General features: G+C 37.6%; 1 protein-coding gene across 1 annotated transcript in view; it reads left to right on the top strand.

Moving 5' to 3' along the window:
- Nucleotides 1-3,807: 3,807 nt before the first annotated feature.
- LOC139153636 (keratin, type I cytoskeletal 23-like) overlaps nucleotides 3,808-21,818 on the top strand; it is a 30,260-nt gene continuing 12,249 nt past the window's right edge. Inside the window, 3 exon segments of the mRNA XM_070727832.1 lie at nucleotides 3,808-4,292; nucleotides 13,763-13,845; nucleotides 16,344-16,500. Of these exon segments, the coding sequence (XP_070583933.1) occupies nucleotides 3,879-4,292; nucleotides 13,763-13,845; nucleotides 16,344-16,500 (654 nt within the window). The 5' untranslated portion in view covers nucleotides 3,808-3,878.

Here is a 21,818-nt window from a genome sequence, read left to right as displayed (position 1 = left end):
ATTTGCAAACTTGATGGGTTTGCCTACCTAAAAATAGCACGAGAATCAACAATTTTGGCAGTGTTTCTCAATAACACAGACCAGTTGTAAGCATGGGACAAGACAAGTTAGAATTTGTTTAGACAAGGTGCTACACAGCCTGCCATTTTCTCTGTTTTATAATTAGAAACCACAGTGGATTTTTATTCAAATTGTTGTTAGTAACTCTATCACACTTCCAAAAAGAAAAAAAAAACATGTAAATTAAAATTACAGGGATCTTATACTTGAAAGCACAGGAAGAAAACCTCACAGAGCAGATTCTGGAATTAAAGCTTCGATGTTTTGCCATCCCAGAAAAGTATCTGCAGGTGCCACAATTGTCCTGTGTTTATACCTACCGAACAGTGAAGGGCTACCAAAATTTTTACTACTACACTGTGGGCGTGGCTTATGCAGGACAACCTGCATTTTCTTTCAACATCTTTCCATGCAAATTGGGTGCTCAGGGGTGGAGTTCCATTTTTGCTACCCCACTGCATTCCTCCCCATCCGGGTAGTAGCCCACCCCTGCTACTGACCAAATATCAGTATATTTGCTGTCATCTCCCCCCCCCCCCGCATATTCTTCCTTTTACTTGCATCAGGGCGCAGGTTCCAGTTGTCATTTGCTACTGGTGAGCTTCTGCATTGCACGCGCATCCCACTGCATGATTTCACTTCTGCGCATGCTCAGGATGACATTACAAGCCGAAACACAACTGAGGAACTTCTCAGCTGTGCTTTGGATGAAGAATAAAGGTCGGCATTAACGTGGGTGGGAGGGCTGTTTTGGGAGACACCATCTAAACAATTTTTTTTTTGCTAAAAATTACATCATCACCGGGCTGCTACTGGTGCGCAGCACTGGACCGCTTCAATAGGAACCCATCACTGGCTTGTATGCACATACTTGGTGCAAATTACATTAAGAAGAACATAAAATCAAACTAAATTCCTCAGAAAATATTTTGAGAAGGGGACAGCAACATTTATTTTAGTGTTTTTTACAAGCTAAAAAGCTAAATTGGGAGAAATTACCAACTGATATATTAAATGGAAGAAAAAAACAGAAGAAATTATGAGAATTGTAGTCCAATACTTTTAAAGGTCATCGGGTTGCAATTCCTACCTAGGTGTAATGAAATTCTAGCTGCACCAATTTTCTGTAAACCGGCAATACCAGAAATACCTAGAGCAGGGAGGCAAAACTCTCCATATATGATCTGTAATAGATTGTGGGTAATCTTTATCAGTTGTAGGGAATACTCCCACATTATAGTGTCCCTAATCAAAACTATCTGATCTGAGCTCCAAGACCTTCAACATTACAGTTCATTTGACCCGGAGAATGAAATTAACTACAGGTAGTCCTCAACTTACAACAATAATTGAGCCCAAAATGTAGGTTGCTAAGCAAGACATTTGTTTTGAATTTTACCCTACGTTACTTTGTCTGGTCACAGCTGTTAAGTGAATTATTGCAGTTGTTGAGTTAATGACATGAATCTGGCTTTCCCGTTGACTTTGCTTGTGGAAAGGTCACAAAGTAATCCCATAATTCCTGGACACTGAAATCATCATAAATATGAGTCAGTTCCCATACTTATGAATTTTGAACATGTGACCAGAGATGCTGCAACTCTGAACAGTCACTAAAATTGAGGACTACCTGTACACAAAGTTAATTCCATTCCTAGATTCTGGGTTTTGATTATGTAAGAGCACTTTCCTCCTAGCCCGGACCTCTCCAGATGGCTATGCAGATTAAGGATGATGAGATTTGAAGTCCATTACTTGGAAGGTGCCAAGCAGCAGTCGGTTGCTTTACGTTTGGCTCGGTTCTGCGAACCGGTAGTGCCGGCAATAGGAGGCTCCGCCCACCTGCCCAAGATATTTCTGCACATGTGCAGAAATGTTGTGCGTGTGTGAACCACTACAGGTGCCAAGTCGTGGAAAGCTATGCTTGAGAGAAAGAAACATGCAGATGATGTTAGATTCTTGTCTGTCTGTCTGTCTAATTTTATATGCACACATTGTACATAGCGATTTATCATTGCCATGCCTGGTTGGTTAATTAATTTGTTAGTCTCAGCCCCACATACAGGGAGAAAGCTGCCAGATATACTTTAAAAAAATATTTTAAAAACTATTCTTACCTCCAAATGACTTACAAAGTAATTTAAAATACTTCTGATGTAGCAATCCTTGCACTTAAGACTGAAGTCTAAAAAATTAGAGTCAACAAAGAAAATCAGTATGTGAAAATTGAGGAAAGTGTAACTTAATTTTTCAACATGGGTGACAGGATAAATTGGGGCTTAGTAGTATATCCCAATATGGGATGCCAGCCATCATTTCTATATGTTGAATGAACCATCCAGTCAAGTCATAATATTATTAACTGGTTTAGACAAAATATGCAATCTGGACATAGCAATTGTATATTGATAGCAATTGTTATGTAAACCTGGCTATAACATTACTCTGGAAGAAATTAAAATGTCTCCTTTTGTTGTAAGGAAATGCCAACTGAGGGAAGAACCTCTATCAATGTATATGCATTCACTGATTTATCTATCTTGGAATTTATTTATTTATTTATTTATTATTTATTTATTTATTTGTTTGTTTATTTATTAGATTTGTATGCCGCTCCTCTCCGAAGACTCGGGGCGGCTAACAACAATGAAAAGACAATGTAAACAAATCTAATATTAAAAATAATCTAAAAAACTTCAATTTAAAGAATCACTCATACATACAAACATATCATGTATAAATTCTATAAGCCTAGGGGGAAGTGAAATTTCAATTCCCCCATGCCTGACGACAGAGGTGGGTTTTAAGGAGCTTGCGAAAGGCAAGGAGGGTGGGGGCAACTCTGATGTCTGGGGGGAGCTGGTTCCAGAGGGTCGGGGCCACCACAGAGAAGGCTCTTCTCCTGGGTCCCGCCAAACGACATTGCTTAGTCAATGGGACCCGGAGAAGGCCAACTCTGTGGGACCTAACCGGTCGCTGGGATTCGTGCGGCAGAAGGCGGTCCCGGAGATATTCTGGTCCGATGCACCATAGGAATTAGTCCTATGGTATACACACAAATCGAGAGGACAATTTTATTGATGTGTTGTGAGCCGCCCCGAGTCCACGGAGTGGGGAGGGGGGCATAAAAGTCCAATAAATAAATAAATAATAAATTCTGTAGACCTCTATAGAGAATATGCATGTGCCAACAAAAGATTTATTGCATAGTTTCATGTTCTTGTAAGAGTTTACATAATCATTTGATTAATACATATAGTGATTTGAGTGGCTGTGAGAAATGTTGTAAAATACAATTGCTTAGAAACTTTGACCTTTACAGCATGACATCAGGAAATCTAATGCTTTTCAGTAATTTTTGCTTTTCAAACAGCTTACTTAATACGCAGTTCCTGTGATTTAAAGAAACATGAAGCAGAGGCTGGATTGTTTTGGTTGTACACTCTACCCCTCCTTTCATTAGCCACACCTCACTGATAAAATGCCAAAGAAAGAAACAGAAGAAAAAAGGGGCAAGAGAGAAAAAGAGAGAGAGAGAAAATGAAAGCTTTTACTAGGTCCCTTTTTCAAAGAATGACAACAATTGTATTTGCCGGCTAATCAGGCTTTTCAGAATTGACCAAGAGGAAACAACATAGCTGATGATGACACAATCCTTGTTGGCATAGCCACTTAACAAGGTAACTCCCACAGGGAAAGGCTTTAAAAGTGCTTCAGGAAGGTTGAGACGTTTCTCAGGCAGTGCCGGTGAGTCAAAAAGGACAGAGGGAAAGAGACAGAAGTGCTGGTAGTACAAGCAGATCTTAATTGACACCAGGATGAATTCTAGCCACGGCTACTACCACTTTTCCTCTGGCTCCCTTGGAGGAGCCCCAGGATGCCTCCTCCAGCCTATAGACAATTGCTACAGAACTTCCAGTTTCCATGGATTAAACAGCAGCCTTCCCATGCCTGTGTCCTTTGCAGGACCTATCTGGCTGGCTTCTGATCCCGGGACAAGCTGGGGAGCCTTCAGTGGGAGCCAGGGAAACTTCTTCACGGGAGGGCAGGAAAAGCGGACCATGCAGGAGCTGAATGACCGCTTGGCTTCCTACTTAGAAAAAGTACGATCTTTGGAGGATGCCAACACACAGCTGGAAGGTTGCATCCGGGAATGGCACCAGAAGAGGTCTCACGGCAACCAGCGGGATTTCAAGGATTATGAACAAAACATCTCAGACATGCACGAGCGGGTAAGTCAGCAGAAATGCCAACTGTCCTGTTTTCTTCTCCAAATGATTGATTCAACCCAGCTGGCTGAATTAGAAACCTCTGAAATATTGAAGCCATGGGTTATTTTTTATTGAAGTCATGCTAATAAAATAAAATATTGCACACACAGAGAGAAAGAAAGAAGTGGATTCAGAGAAGAGCAAAAGCAGAAGAAGTCTTACTATAATTATTTTAAAGTGTAAGCAGAGACTGAAATCTATTCGTCTAATTATTTTTCTTGGGAACAGAGAGATATTTGCCTTTTCATGTAATATTCAACATGTGGATGTTAGGCTCTGGGGCAGCAATCTATAAAGCACATTCATATTTATCTTTTATCTAGTATTTAATTGCAGCATTTAGTTTTATATACCTTTTCTAAAAATAGCAAAGAAATAAAAAAAGCCCTTGCATTCCAAAATATTTATTGAATTTTAAATAGAAGATATTGCCATTTTTTTCTTTAAGTTATTGGTCTCGAATGTACCTATTTTAAACGATAATCCTGAGGTGACCCATTTGTATCATGGTTTAGAGCATAGACTTCCTTAAATATTGAGATTAGATTTACGGATGAATTCTAAATCCTTGTTAAAACCCGCTAATGGAACAGACACTGTCCTTTAGATGTGTTGTACTAAAGGATTCTGTAAACATATAAAAGGAATGAAGCCATGCAGATTGCCTGTGTTCCTTTATCCCCAATACACACTGAATGGATGAAACCTCAGGTGGGTTTATTTTCATTGTTATTCCTTTGTGTTTAATCACTTCAATATGAGGCAGATGCCAAAAAACCAATGCAGTCTAGGCTGCATTAACAGGGGGATAGAATCAAGATCATGTGAAGTGTATAATCAGGAACATTGATAAAACTAGAGATCCATTATATAGAGAGTTTTTCTTGTGTTTAGCTCAGGGCTGGCTAGGCACATGTTTTGGCCCCTGAGATTGGTATCAGTTAATAGGTCAGAGAGGGTAAATATAAATATATACTGTAGGTATACAGTCAATCAAATCTTATGACCATAGAACAACATCAGTAAGGTGAGGTATAAACAATTTTTTAAAAACCAAAAAATATTGCTGAAAATGAATATTATATATATATATATGTATGTATGTATGTATGTTTGTATGTATGTATGTATGTATGTATATGTGTGTGTGTGTGTAAATATATATATATATATATGAAAAATCCATAACTCTCCCCTTTGAAGATTGCTTGTTTCTCACTGTAAGAAACCAATGAGTTTAAACAACATAAGCCATAAGAAATGGTTTGCTTTCTACTGGTCAGCTAATTATGTTGATTTGTTGATTAGAGGCAAAGGCTAGTGAGGCTGTGGGACTTTTATGGCTGAGGACATAAGACACATGTACCTCACTTCCTGTCTTTTGCCTTATTCATAATGCAAATAGGAGCTCACTGCAGATGTCTTCACTCAGTGTAAAGTGTTTGTGCACTTTGTGCAACTGTGATGGAACACATACATGCAGCCATATCCAAATACATGTAATGCCTGAATAGAGTCTTGAACAAACAACCTATATGATAAACAGTAATGAAACATTCCAAGAAAATTAAAAAGCAATCCAGTGGATCAAATGTATTGCACTGGGAATGATCTTGCTCAATTCATTATACTAGCAAGCTATGTTGGGAAAACACAGGGAAGAAATAGATTATTTAAATTATCATGCTGGAAACTTCAGCATTGTTTTACAGGTCTCACTGCCATGCAGGCATAATTATTAGCTGCATCAGGTGCCAGATGCCAGAGTGAACAGGAAGTGCAGACGATGGTTGGAGGACAGAGGAGGTGTTGGTGCTCTGCACCCATGAACTAATTAGTGGTTCTATGGTGAAGAGGGAAATCTTAGTCCTTCACTATAGTTGACATAAGATAAAACTGCAGCTCTGAGGAGCTTTAATATGGAGGAGGCCCATATTGCCTTTTGCCAAAAGATGTTGTAAAAAAAAAGGACAGAGAGTTTTTTATTTTGCATGGATGCAACATTTTTAACTCTCTCTTTGTAGACATGCCTGCCTTTGCTTCAGTTTGTTTATTATTTTGCACTATTCTTGCCTCTTGTCCTGAATACAGCACAAACAGACAACTGAAGTAAATTGCTGCATATTTCGAAACTGAATGTTCCTCTATTAAAAATATAATTTTTTTTCTTCTAACTAAATGCCAGTGTGAAATTTCTAGAACTAGCAAATATTGCTAGCTATTGTATCGGGTGAAATGCTTCTGGTCTGGGCAGGCCAGTTGGTTGTCATGCAGCCAGTAGCAATCGCAGCGCGAGGCTTCCCCCAGCCGCCCGGAAGTCAACATTTGGGTTCTTGTCTGGTATCTGAATCATCTTGTCTGGTAATAACAGTCAAAGCATCAATATTATTATTTGCTCATGCTGTTGTTACTATTATTATTATTATTCACTGATTTTGGGATATACTTTTTCTTTTTTTAATAATTGTTCATCTGCCATTTATCACTGTCTCTGTTTTTATATGCAAATATATAATGTGTCTGTTCTCAAATACTGCTTCTTTGTAATGGGGAAATAGCTTTTAAAAATATGGCTAAAATGAAGTGCTTAAGATTCAAGGACTTTCACATTCCCTTTAATTCACTCAGCATTAAGGCAAGAAAAAGAGATGAGGTTGTATATACAATGCCCACCAACATAATTCATGCTTCCTGGATCTAGATGCAGACTAGAACAAACCTGGGCAATTTATTTATTTATTTATTTATTTTTAGAAAATCCATGTTTTCTTAAACATTGAGACATATTTCTTCAGCAAAAGAGTCAAAACAATTTGAAGAATGCAGTACAAACATGCAATGCTCCCAATATTAAGAAAAGGGGGCAACACATGAAAACACATTCAAATGATTTTTCACACTTTGGTAAAGCCAAACGTAACTTACGTGGATATGAATTTTATACCAAAGCCACAAGAACCTTAGCAAAACTGAAACTGACAGATCTGTTTAATCTTACGTGACAGGAGTTTTGAAAAATCTTATCAGACTCTGCGGAGATTGTGGACTAGCATGTGCTATACAATTTGTTCTTAGTATTTTTGTTACATGAAACTAAGCAAATTGTAACAAACTGGCAACAAGATTATTTTTGAAAATGTTTTCAAATGCCTTTCTTAACAAAGGAAAATGGTATTCCCAAAATGGATATTTAAGAGGCATGCAGTCTAATTATAGCAATCAGATACATGAACAGTTCCTACAAATGTTTGACATCCTTATAATTAAAAAGGAGTCCTTGTTCTCACAAAAAAGTATAGGGAACATATATAACTTCTTATATCCTCACTTATCTCCAAGCTAAGGTCTAATAATAAGACTTGCAGTAAAAAAAAATCAGCTAGGTAATAATCTCTATAATTAATTAGAATAATAACTTTTAACTTCACATTATTGTGTCTGATGAGTTGGTCGTTGCACAAAGTTGCAGTTTAGTAGTGAGTAGGAAGACAAAACAGAAGTCATTTGAAAAAATTTTGGAACATGAATTTCAGCAATATAATTCCAACTGCACAGTGATATCACATTACCATTTTATTTTATTTTATGGGATTAAAACTAGATAGGAAAAATAGTGTCCACATATAACAAAATAATGTGGATATCTCTTGTGGCAACATTATCAGCATAATTTCCAAAAATCCCTCCCCCAATTGAGTTTCCAGTTGGTCCCGTAGACATTAATAAAATTAAAGCAACTCAGTACTTTATCTGGAAAAGTGTTGTGCTTAAAAAAGTCGAAACTATAGTAAAAAAAAAGCTAGTGAGAATGGTGGAAAACAATTGTTTACTATCTGATAAATAGTTTTTGAATAGCTACACTAGAGATTAATTTCAGCAGTTTTTGACCAGTTCTGGAGAACCGGTAGCAGAAATTTTGAGTAGTGCAGAGAACCGGTAAATATCACCTCTGACTTGCTCTGCCCCCATCTATTCTCTACATCCTGAGTCCCAGCTGATCAGTAGGAAATGGGGATTTTGCAGTAACCTTCCCCTAAAGTGGGGAGGGAATGGAGATTTTACAGTGTCCTTTCCCTGCCACGCCTACCAAGCCACACTACACTATGTCCACCAAGCCCACAGAATCAGTAGTAAAAAAAATTGAGTACCACCACTGAGCTGCACCCATCTTGACACTCAATTTGTGAGAATGCCCATAATCCAGGGGTGAAATTCAGCAGGTTCTGACAGGTTCTGGAGAACCAGTATTGGAAATTTTGAGTAGTTTAGAGAACCAGCAAATATCACCTCTAGCTGGCCCCAGAGTAGGGAGGGAATGGGGATTTTGCAGTATCCTTCCCCCAGGAGTAGGTCGGGAATGGAGATTTTGCAATATCCTTCTCCTGCCATGCCTACCAAGCCACGCCCACAGAACCGATAAAGAATTTTTTTTAATTTCACCTCTGTTGTAATCTCATCTAAGTTTTTCTGTCTGTGCATTGGTTCAAAAAGATTGCCTAATATTGGATTTGAGATTCTGATTGCAAAAAAAGAGAGCTGGACATTTTTTTCAGTTTCTATTATAATTTTCAGGACATAGCAAACACATCCAGTGTCAAGATCCAAAACCAAGGAAAGAAACATTTCCAGCTGTAAATTTTCCTGTAGTGACATTCCTTGCTTAGTCTTTATTTTGCCTTCAAATGACTCTGGTTTTAACTCATCTACTTGCATTGCTAGATGGAGTCCTCTCTGGCCCCTGATAAAATACAAGATAATATGCCAACCAGTTACAAATGATACTAATTTTTTTTCTGTAGAGGAAGGAAAGAGAAGAGGATGGTCAGCAACAAGATGCACAGAATAAGTCTCAGTGGCAATGGTTGGAAAAACTGAAAGACTAGGTTAGGTCTCTCATGAGAATCTATATGATTGCTAAGAGTGAAAAATGATGGCACATAAATAATTAATAATGTAGTTTTCAATGAATTCATTAATTCATTATGTAGATGTGCTTTGTGGCTTCTGCACAAACCTGCAAACCAAACTATGTATGTACCTGATGCAGAAGTTCTCAAAAATTAGTTTGCCTTTATTCCAATCTTATCACAATTTCCGTCATGAGCCAGTAAGTGCTCTGAACATCCTAATGGTAAAAATTGCTTTTTGTTTTATTATGAACTTAATCATGCTACTTAAATGGGATGAAGCAATGGAAGCGATATGCTGGTGTCTGGAGGCTGTTAGGGTTTGGATGGGTGTTAACAGGTTCAACCCGGACAAGAAAGAGTGGCTGTGGGTTTTGCTTTTCAAGGACAATCCCATTTGTCCGTCCATTACCCCGGGAGGGAGCTCTTGACCCCTTCAGAGAGGGTCCGCAACTTGGGATCCTCATTGACCCACAGCTGAACTTAGAAAACCATCTCTCAGCTGTGGCGAGGGGGACGTTTGCACGGGTTCATCTGGTGCACCAGTTGTGGCCCTATTTGCACAGGGAGTCTCTTCTCACAGTTACTCACGCCCTCATCACCTTGAGGCTCAATTACTGCAATGCAACATCTACATAGGACTACCTTTAAAGAACGTTCGTAGACTGCAGGTATGCAAAATGCAGCCACATGAGCAGTTATGGGACTTTCACGATATGCCCATGTCTCGTCATCACTCTGCGAGCTGCAGTGGCTGTTGATTTGTCTTCTGTGAAAATTTAAAGTGTTGGTTAGGACCTAAAAAGCACTACATGGCTTAGGACCAGAATACCTACAGGACTGTCTTCTGCCTCATGTATCCCAGCAGCCGGTCAGGTCCCACAGAGTTGGCCTTCTCAGGATGCTGTCAATTAGCAAAGTCATCTGGCGGGTCCTAGGGGAAGAGCCTTCTCTGTGGTGGCTCCGACCCTTTGGAACCAACTCCCTCCAGAGATTCATACCACCCTCACCCTTTCACGAGTTTTTAAAAACTCATCTTTGTCGGCAAGCCTGGGGCCATTGAGTGTTAACACCTTACTGTGGCCGATGATGTGAATGTATGTTATGATGGATGAATATGGATGATTGTTTTTTAAAAGCACCAGGGTTTTAGATTCATATTAGGTTTCGATTTCTAATATGCTCTATTTTTGTATTTCTGTATTTATCATGTCATGACCCACCCTGAGTCTGCAGAGAAGGGCGGCATAGAAGTCCAACTAACTAACTAATTAACTGACTGACTGATTGACTAACAAACAAATAGCAATTACTATCCTTGACTGAATAAGAGCTGGGGTGGCGCCGCAGGTAGAGTGCTATACTGCAGGCCACTGAAGCTGACTGTAGATCTGTAGGTCAGCGGTTCAAATCTCATCACCGGCTCAAGGTTGACTCAGCCTTCCATCCTTCTGAGCTGGGTAAAACGAGGACCCGGATTGTGGGGGCAATAGGCTGGCTCTGTTAAAAAGTGCTATTGCTAACATGTTGTAAGCCGCCCTGAGTCTACGGAGAAGGGCGGCATAAAAATCGAATGAATGAATGAATGAATGAATGAATGAATGAATGAATGAACGAACGAACGAACGAACGAACGAACGAACGAACGAACGAACAAACAAACAAACAAACAAACAAACAAACGTCAATATAGACCCTTCCTGTTTGGTTGCTACAATGAATTTCCTGGAGGAAATATTAAGAAACAATTCTAGAAAATTAGATACTCACACTCAAGACATGGCCCATTTGTTGGCCCACTGCCTACTCTTAGACTTACATCTGCTGATATGACAGGTGCAAGAAACAATTCCACATCCGCCTTTTCAAATATTAGCATGTTTGTGTTTGGTAGTGTTATGGATAGATTCTGTGATATGATAATGTATAGTACCTTCTTCTACGGTGATTCTGGGAAAGGAATCTGAATGAATGGATAAGCAGCACTAATGGAAGTAAGGAATTTAATTTATCCGGGACAGTGTTTTGTGAATCAAGATTTCCATTTTAATGAGTCACTTTGGCTTAAGAAGATATTCACCTTTCAATATACTCTTGGAGGGATTTTCAGCTTCCTCTGGCACATCGCTGAGGATTTACATAATAGGTGTTTGGCAAGATATTGTCTCAACCTTCCTCTAAACCACCCATAATCATAACACCACCCATTTTCCTTTTGACATGATTCATGTTGAGTTTTGTTTCCATCTGGGTATCTGAAAGAAGTTCCCCCAGGTCAAAATGTTTAATGACCCTGTCAGTCAGGGGAATGAGAAGAGCAAGAAGAAAGACCCCTAAAATCCTTGGGTTTGTTTAATTCCACTGGAAATATTCCCTAAGCAGATTTTTTTTTTGATTGTGGCAATATGTGTGGAATTAGGATGAGAAAAAGATAAACAGGTGAAATGAGCCTTTAGCGTAATTTGTATGTAGGTCAGTGTAGTAAACATAAGAACTTGACATTTAGATTAGAAAATTTCATCTAATATGATTTGCTATCTGCCATGTTGACAGAAATCTAAATATTTTTTTTAGAAGCTTCCTCAACCTGAGATCCAAAAAATATAAGCTTTATGGTAACAGTTGCTATCACTTTTATTTATCAGTTTTTAATGAAATATTACTAATCACATTTCTGAACTAATACTGATCACTACTCCTATATTGAGTTGTATCTTGACTAAGAAAGTATCTTCCCTGTTTGGTGAATGTATTTCCAGTAGAGATTCTTTCAAATCTCTGTCCTTTGGGGAATGCTTTCAGTAAATGATAACTTTTGTTTCTACCCATAATTTATATAATTAGAAATTCAAAGCTTTTCTCAGAAGACCATTACATGTTATGAAACATTTATGCCCTCATCTGAAATCTTTCAATGTATTGAGTTTTAAAACTAATAAATCTCATGATCATCTATTTTTGGTTATTTAATTTTTTTTCCAGTTTCATTGTTATTTTGGCACTCACAGTCAGACTACTGGAAGTCAGGAATCTTTGCTATATTTTATTTATTTATTTATTTTATTTATTTATTTTGTCCAATACACAATGAGGGTTTTAGTGGGTATATATATCTATATACACATAGTAAAATACATGATGAAGATTATAGAGGAGATACTCATAGTAAAATATATCTATGAAAGAAAAGAAAAGAAGATATAGTAATAGAACATATCAATGAAAGAATAGAAGAAGAGATATAGGAATAGAAGAAAGGTATAGGAGATATAGGAGAGCAATAGGACAGGAGATGGAAGGCACTCTAGTGCACTTGTACTCGCCCCTTACTGACCTCTTAGGATATGATTTTTTTCTAGTTACATACAGCATCACAATGCATGTAATAAGAGGGATGGAGCTTTTGCCCCATTTTGGTACTCTACCTAATCCTGCAGATACCCCTACATCGCTGCCATTGCTGCTCCAGTGCTTAGTGTTTCACTTGCTTTTGAATAGTCCTGTTGGTTACTGCTATTGCTTTCAGGAATAAGGCTTGACTAAAATTAGAAGGGTAATTTTTTTCTTAATTTATTTTTTAAAAAATTAATCTCCTCACCAACAGGCTTAGAGTTCTCCACCTTTCCATATTTCACAATTTTTTTCTCAAATCTTGTATCAGTTTCCATTTTAATATGAATTTATCTAGCATGTGTCTCACAAATCTGAAAAGAAGTTTGCACATATTTGAAATGTTGTATCCTTATTACAATCAATTATTAGAATCATTGTAGTTATGCTTCGCTATTTGTGCTTTACTGAATTTTGTGACAATAGAAAAATAGGTTACTGAATAAAAATATATTTTAGGGAGTAGTATTCATAAAATATGAACATTCTTCTCGTCTTAATGTTCATCACATTCCAATCACAACCAAACATTAGCAGTTGCCTGCAAGCTTTCTTTCATCTGTTCTTATGGTGGAATATGATATTATGCAATTGTAATTAACATGTTTACCTTGCAATTATAATGAATATTTGACAGCCAGAAGAAGAACATTCACAACCGAAGCCAACCAAAAGCAAAACAAAAGGTGCTGAAAAGCTAATACATCCCTGCTTTGCATTTTGAGTTTCAAACTCTAAGCAATAAATATTTTCTCAATTTTTCTTTCAAATTTTTTAAAATAGAAAAATGAAAAAAATATTTACTGTAGTTTTAACACTGATATGGTTATATGCAGGCAAGGCACAATCAAATCAATTAAAAACCCAATGACTACGCTGGCACATGTGAAGTTTAATTAATTTTAGCATGTTTATTTTATGGCTAGCCATATTTGGCACATCCAGCTGGTTTGATTACATTTTGGTTCAGTGTATTTGCAAAAACAAGGACTAGGCTAACTCAGTGATTAAATTAACCATGCATTCCAAAGATTAAAAAAAAAAGAAAATATAGTTCTCTTAGCCTGTCACAACACCAAATCACGAAACTTTTAGTCTACCTCCACAGTGAGAATAATATTTTGTTATTTACAGATTGAGACTGGACGGGTTACCAATGCAGGCCTTGTTCTACAGATTGACAATGCCAAAATGGCAACAGAGGATTTCAGGCTCAAGTAAGTCTTTCCCTTGAGCTTTTTGTCTATTCTTGGAAGCAGATGCAGAGAAAAATATAAAACTTGACTCCGATTCTTAACAACCCAAGTATGACTAAAAAGATTGTGCTTCAAAAGATTGAATTTGATTAAAATCACAATGGAGAGTATAAGGTATACCATCTATTGTTTGATATTACATTCCAAGAGATAAAAGGTTAGTGGCTAGCAATATGCTGCTCTGGAACAAAATCTCGGGTTGAGAGGTACCGTAATTGCTTCTCTCTTTGCCTCTTAACTCACTAGCAGATAGATTTATGGATGATTCGGTTGTATGTTTTGAACTATTGTGCTGCCTTTTCTGAGTGCCAGGGGAGATGCCAGGGGAAATGTCAGGAATTATACAGGCAACACAAATTGCCTGCTCTTCTCATTTCCTCTTCTCTTAAACAAGTTAATGACTGCTTGTTTAAGGTGAGACATTATTACAACCATGTTGACGGTATTAGGATGATATATTTGAGAATCATGCAACCATAGGTTAGGTTTACACAATATGCTTAGACAGGTCAATTAAAAACATGCTTATAATTGCACAACATTCCATTCCTTTTCTTTGTTTCTGTTTTGTCCTCTTTTTTCATGGTGTGGCCTGATATACAAGTACAGCCCTTTTGGTTAATGTAAGATTAAATGGACTATGTGAGGCCAGTCATCAAATAAATAGGCTATATAATATGGTCATAAATTAGGAAAAAAGTTTGGAGTTATCTAGTCCAATTAGCTCTCCATGAAGGTTCGGAAATTCAGATTTATTGTTACATCTTTGAGAAATGACCCTCCAACCCTGGTCCCTATTTAGAAAAGCCCATCATCTTCTAAGATTTGAATTTGTTGTGCCACTAAACAATTTAATAGAATTTGTCTGGATGTTCAGCCCACTTTTGCTTTTAATACAAAATGTGTCATGAATTAACTGCATTCTTCTAGAATCATATTTTGAGTAAAATTCAGTGCCTAGACATTATCAATGTCTTCAACCAGCTTCTTTAATGAATCTATCCAAAATTTATTTTATTTTCCTTGAGCTAATTTTAGTGTGCAAATAGTTAACGCTAATAACATTTAGTTAATTTCATTGCAATCAAAATTGTACAAGGTAACACTGTGATGACCTGTCCATATCAAACTACAGGAACACAAAATTATGTTTCATGCTCACTCAGACATTGACTCCTCTAGTTCAGCACTCTATTTATAATCCTGTTGTTTTGGACTGTATTGCCATAATTTCCATAATTCTCAATTTATTTGCATGACAAATATTAAACATTTGGAGAGCTATCAAAGACTAATCTAGTTTGACTGTGGTGTTTTTCAGCCTATCCAACTTCTGCAATGTATCTTATTAATATGTCATGAGAAGTGTATTTCATGTTCTATATGAATGGAAGTTTATAATAGCATGATACAAAATACTTGTAAGGCTCTTTGGCAGCTATTTTCAACAAAAAGTGATTTTTTAAAAATATAGTTCAGAATTTCTCAAAAATCTATTGAGTAGTGATGGGCGAACCGAACCCACACAATTCAGGTCCGTACTGAATTTTGCGGTGTTCAGTATGCCGAACATGAACCCGAAATTTTTTCAAACTTCGGGCAAAGTTCGGGGTTGTGTTCGGCGTTTGGAACTTTGACGTCACCGGCAGGTTGCTAAGGACACCAAGGTGATCACCTCCTGGATTCCATGGAATCCAGGAAGTGATCACTTTGGCGTCCTTAGCGACTTGCCGGTGATGTCAACGCTCCGCTCCCGGAATCTCTTCGTGGGAGGGATTCCCTGTTTGGGTTCGAGTTTGGGTTCGGTTCGGGTTCAGCCGAATTTTGCGTAAAGTTCATCCGAACTTGCCAAACCCGAACACCGTTGGGTTTGACCATCACTACTCTTGAGATAAAAAGAGGTGGGGCTACAAAAATTCCAGTAACTGAACTATTTTCATTTTAGAACCAATATATCACCATGTATGTTTAAGATGGAGTTATTCTGATTTTCTTTCTATCGGCCTTCCTAAGATCTGGGAAGAAGGCTAATATCTATACCAACAAGAGAGAAAACATTTACATAACAGTCTCTTGTATCATTATCAGTCTGGACAGCAACTCTTTTAATGTTCAAAATAAATAATAAGTACAGGCAACCTTCTCACCCCCATTTATTTACCAATTTGTCTATTAAATTTGCATTTCAAATTAGTTAGCCATGTATTCTTTGGGACTAACTGTTGCTTCCTGAAAAACAACAGTGTATTCAAATGTGATTCACGAGCTTCTCCATAATTGTACTTTTCAATAAATGAAAATTATGAATGTCAATACATTTTTAAATGGTGGAAGATACATGCTTAAGAGACAGAAACAGTAATCATTAGCAAGTCATAATTCTAAAAATTGTAGGTTCAATCCCAAAATCAAATTGTTATCTCCTTCATTCAACTATATTACTTTTCTCTTTGATTAAGATATGAAGCTGAAAAAGCTCTCCGGCAAAATGTGCAAAATGATGTTGAAAACATCCGTAAGGAGCTAGACAACATGACTATCATAATAACTGACCTGGAAATGGAAATTGAATCTTTGCGTGAAGATCACATACTCAAAAAAAAAGAACATGAGGCGGTAAGACAAACTTCTTCCCTTTCTCCCAGCCATGTATGTATCTTACCAAAATCATGACCATCTCATTTTCTGTATAGAAACTAATTTTGATAGTTCATGCTTATTTTAAATATAAAGTTAGAATAATAAATATTGAATAAATCTAGTGAAGTGCATTAGAACAGTGATTTTCAACCTTTTTTGAGCCGCGGCACATTTTTTACATTTACAAAATCCTGGGGCACACCACCAACCAAAATGACACAGAATCTAACACAGTACATATTATACATATATTTAATAATATAGTTTCTAAATGTATTTATACTCACTTAGTGTAAAACCTGGGCCTGTTTCAATGAACACAAAAGGGCAGGAATGGTAGAAAGACACACACAAAGCTCTTCCTCAACAGTTCTCAGTCTTTATCGCAGTCAAGCTTGAGAAGCTCAGCTCACATAGATATGTGGTTGAAAACGGGAGCAATATTTGTTGGCCAGAATGGGGAACTCCTTGGCGACAGATAACCAAAAACTGTCCAAAGGAAGATCAGCAAACTTTAGCTTTAAACCATGATTAGAAATTGGGAAAACGGGGAGGAGTAGCAGCTTCAACTACTCGCCACGGCCACACAATGATAAGTGTGCGGCAGCCCGAATGGGGACCTTCCTGGGTGTGGACAAGAGGTGGCCTGCTATTGGTTCATCGCTAGTGGTCGGGATGAATCCTAGAAGGTGATTGGTCAGTGAGCGTTCCCTGTGCCTCCACTCTTCCTGTCGCTGATAGCTGGAGGGATTGTGAGGGGAATGTTTATGTTCAGTTGGAGGTGGCTGGCGGCGGGCTGGATAAATGGCCTCCGCAGGTCATAGTTTTGGGACTTATGTTTAATTTCCTCACGGCACACCTGATAATGTCTCATGGCACACTAGTGTGCCGTGGCACACTGGTTGAAAATCATTGCATTAGAGCAGTGTTTCCCAACCTTGGCAACTTGAAGATATTTGGACTTCAACTCCCAGAATTCCCCAGCCAGCGAATGCTGGCTGGAGAATTCTGGGAGTTGAAGTCCAGATATCTTCAAGTTGCCAAGGTTGGGAAACACTGCATTAGAGGATAATAAATGTAAGCTGTTTTGAAGACTGAAGGTCCTCAGTATAATTTTCTGTATATATAAATCCAGAGAAATAAAGAGTTTACTTAAAACGGGAAGGATTAGAACCACTTAGTTTTGAAACTCTAACCACATCTGAGCAGACAAATACTTAATATATTTAAATCATGCCAATCCCAACACTCTGAATTTTCATTATGCTTGTATAAGCCAGCACAGCATTCCTGTAGTTTGTATAGGCTAAAAGCCTTGATTAATCATTCCAAAGGCCCATCTCACTCAACCTTTTCTTTCCCACACTAGCCAAAGAGACATGAATCTAGAGTGCTTTTCTGTTTAGGTCCCTCAGCAAATGTCCCCAAGATAAAAAATAATCTGAATTTAGAAACATAGAAACATAGAAGACTGACGGCAGAAAAAGACCTCATGGTCCATCTAGTCTGCCCTTATACTATTTCCTGTATTTTTATCTTAGGATGGATATATGTTTGTCCCAGGCATGTTTAAATTCAGTTACTGTGGATTTACCAACCACGTCTGCTGGAAGTTTGTTCCAAGGATCTACTACTCTTTCAGTAAAATAATATTTTCTCAAGTTGCTTTTGATCTTTCCCCCAACTAACTTCAGATTGTGTCCCCTTGTTCTTGTGTTCACTTTCCTAATAAAAACACTTCCCTCCTGAACCTTATTTAACCCTTTAACATATTTAAATGTTTCGATCATGTCCCCGCTTTCCTTTCTGTCCTCCAGACTATACAGATTGAGTTCATTAAGTCTTTCCTGATACGTTTTATGCTTAAGACCTTCCACCATTTTTGTAGCCTGTCTTCGGACCCGTTCAATTTCGTTTTGTAAGTGAGGTCTCCAGAACTGAACACAGTATTCCAAATGTGGTCTCACCAGCGCTCTATGCAGCGGGATCACAATCTCCCTCTTCCTGCTTGTTATACCTTTAGCTATGCAGCCAAGCATCCTACTTGCTTTTCCTACCGCCCGACCACACTGCTCACCCATTTTGAGACTGTCAGAAATCACTACCCCTAAATCCTTCTCTTCTGAAGTTTTTGCTAACACAGAATTTATTAAGGCTTTGTCTAACCACCTTTTAAAGTTAAACTTGTTATCAGCCACCATAGGATATTGGTGCAGAGAATTTCATAGTACAATCGGCTATTATGGGAATGGCTTCCTTTTATTGGTCAATAATCTTCCATTGATCACATTCATGGGATATTTGTTGACAGAAAAATATTTAAAATATGAAAGAGCAAAGACAACCTATCTCTATCCATTTTCCCTAAACCACACAGAATATGGGAATAAGGAGGGTGCTGTTTTATACATACTTGTTGCTGTTTATCATATTACTGCATTTAATTTACTTTTAATTTGCAAATAATAACCCACTTATGTACACAGTACTATTGGTTCTTTCATTCGCAAAAGGTCATTGCTGCATATTTCAAAAATGTAGTCCTACAAACTCATACTATCACAAAGTCCTCAACTAAATGCCAGACTTTTAAAATGAATGTCCATGTTCCTTTATGGGGTGGGGAGGAACCATCTCCTCCCAATGGAACAGTTTCTGATATAAACCACCACAGATGAAATACAGTACATCAGTTTCCCCATTGAAACTCTAACACTAAATCCCACAACTTACAAAGGGAGCATCATGGAAATCAGAAAAGAAGTAAGAGATAGTGTTGCTAGAGCTGAAGATATTTAGTGTTTCGGAAATATTTTAAAAAGATTGTAGTTGGTTCCTCTCATTATAACAGTGCCTCTGAACTTGGGGGCATTCTGAAAACTCACTGATTAAAGCTTCATTTCGGGAGCTAGCAGTTGGGGAGATACTGCAATGCTGAGAACTTCACCAAACCAGTTTAGCGTGCCTCATAATTAGATTGTTTATGTAGTAATTAGGTATTTTCATCCAGCTGCTCCTTTGGTAATTATATAGAACCTTTACATTTTCTGGATAGGAAATATAGATTTTTGTAAAATGGGAGCTCTAAATAGAAGGGACATTTTCAAATTGGAAGAGGAGGAACTCTTCCTTCTCCCCAAAAAGAATATTCACTTCTATTTTAGTAAGTATGCAAGACTTCCAAAAGCTGACTAAACTGTGCATCAAGTAATCAACACAACATACTTCTGGGCCAACCCTAGTATTCTTTCACAAACAGAAATACATCCAGCAGAAAGAAGTACACCCTTGCATCCTACGCTCTCTCTGCTCCAGATCTTCTCGTCCAATTGCATTGCTTGTACAAGGCCTAGCACAGTGACTCTGAATGTGATTGTTATGTGTGTCATCCTCACCATCATAGGCATCTCCAGTTAATGGGTTCCAAATCACATACCTTCATGTCATTCCTTCTCTTCAATTTTTCATCTGACATTTTTTGAAACCTCACCCATGAAAACAAACAGCCTGACTCAGATCCTAATTTAGGTTGTGTAGAATAGGTCCATAAAATTAACAGGACAGCTAAATTATCCCTAATTTAGCCCTGATTAATGTCAATAATCTCCTCCAAGGATGACTAACTGAGGAATTCTAAGATTTGAAGACTGCTGAGATTGGGAAACATTGCTGTAGAGATATATGAATCAGACTTCAAACCCATACTTGAAGTAGAAAAAAGAGTATTGCTTACAAAGAGTCAGTCTTTTCATTACTGATGGTAGAAAATACTTTAATAACAGAGGTAAACAGTTACTACAGAATCTAGTACTCAAAATCTACATATAAATAGCAATCCTCAACTTTGGAATTTATGTGTTTTTAGGATGCCTTTATATCCTAATCAACTAAGTGGTGTATGTTTCTAAGACTGAAGTGATCATCACTACCCTAGCAGGACCTAATAGAAAAAATGATTTTGAAAAACTGAAAAAGAAGAAGGAGAAGGAGGAGGAGGAGGAGGAGGAGGAGGAGGAGGAGGAGGAGGAGGAGAAGAAGAAGAAGAAGAAGAAGAAGAAGAAGAAGAAGAAGAAGAAGAAGAAGAAGAAGACGAAGAAGAAGAAGAAGAAGAAGAAGAAAGAGACCAACTTGTATGGTAATCTTGTAATCCACTAAATGTAGCTTGAGTTGATTACAAGAAGGCATTTGACTTCCTGCCACAAGATGCAAAATCAGGTACCTAAAAATAACAAGTTAGTAGAAAACACCAAATCAATGTCACAATAGAAGACAGAGTTGCTGGTTAATGATGAATATAGTGCGAGATGTAACTATCAAGAGAAGAATCTTTCAGGTAGACTCAAGGCTAATTTAGAGTTGCCTACTATTGCCCATAGGCATTACAACATACCTTTGCTACAAAGGGGTTGATGGGTAAACAGAATTTGCAGATGGCTTACAGGTGGGCCAATGCCCACATCTCCGAACTCCCATTGTTCAAAGGTTTGCTAAGGTATCTGCTGTGTGCTGATTATTGATCTGATTTCAGTGCTTTGCTGTTTGAGCATCCTCTAGCCAGAACATTAAAAGCTGATATATAAAAAGAACACCTATGCAATGATCCCCAAACAGCAGATGTATATATTTCCTCATGTGCAGTGCTAAAGAAATCTGCCCTAACCTTCTTTCTCACTATTATTATTGTCACTGCACAGATTCTTTCAACAATATTGAATAACTCAGGCAATGGCTATCAAAAGCATCTTATAGGCTATTTCATCTATTTTACATAAATGATCTGAAATTCTATGAAAAAACACCACCAAAATAGAATCAACACTGTCCATATATATTGCTAATGCAATGGAATTTGGACTGGAATGTGTCACTTTCACCATGAATGGAAAATACTGAAATAGAAGAAATAAAGATGTCCTATGGAAATGATATCAAGAGTCTCAATAATCACAATCACTACAAATACATGGACATCCTTCAAAGGGGAACATTAAGCACACTGAAGTCAAGAAGAATGTTAGAAGTGGATACATCATGAGAGTGAAGATATTAAAGTCCAAATTCAGTGAGGGAACACTATCAAGGCAATTAATATCTGGGCAATTCCAGTCATTAATACACAGCTGGAATAGTGAACTGGATTCAAGCAAAAAACGCTAAATAGGAAAACCAGTAAAATAATGAATCATATCTTTTAACCATGCAGAAACATTGATAGACTCAATTTGCTAAGGAGAATAAATAGGCATGGAATATTGCAAGTAGTTCAGACAGTTGAATAAGAAAAAAGGACATTG

Source organism: Erythrolamprus reginae, chromosome Z, assembly GCF_031021105.1.
Source record: "Erythrolamprus reginae isolate rEryReg1 chromosome Z, rEryReg1.hap1, whole genome shotgun sequence".
Classification (NCBI taxonomy): Eukaryota; Metazoa; Chordata; class Lepidosauria; order Squamata; family Dipsadidae; genus Erythrolamprus; species Erythrolamprus reginae.
The sequence above is the reverse complement of the archived record's forward strand: the minus strand, read 5'-3'. Positions and strand labels throughout refer to the sequence as shown.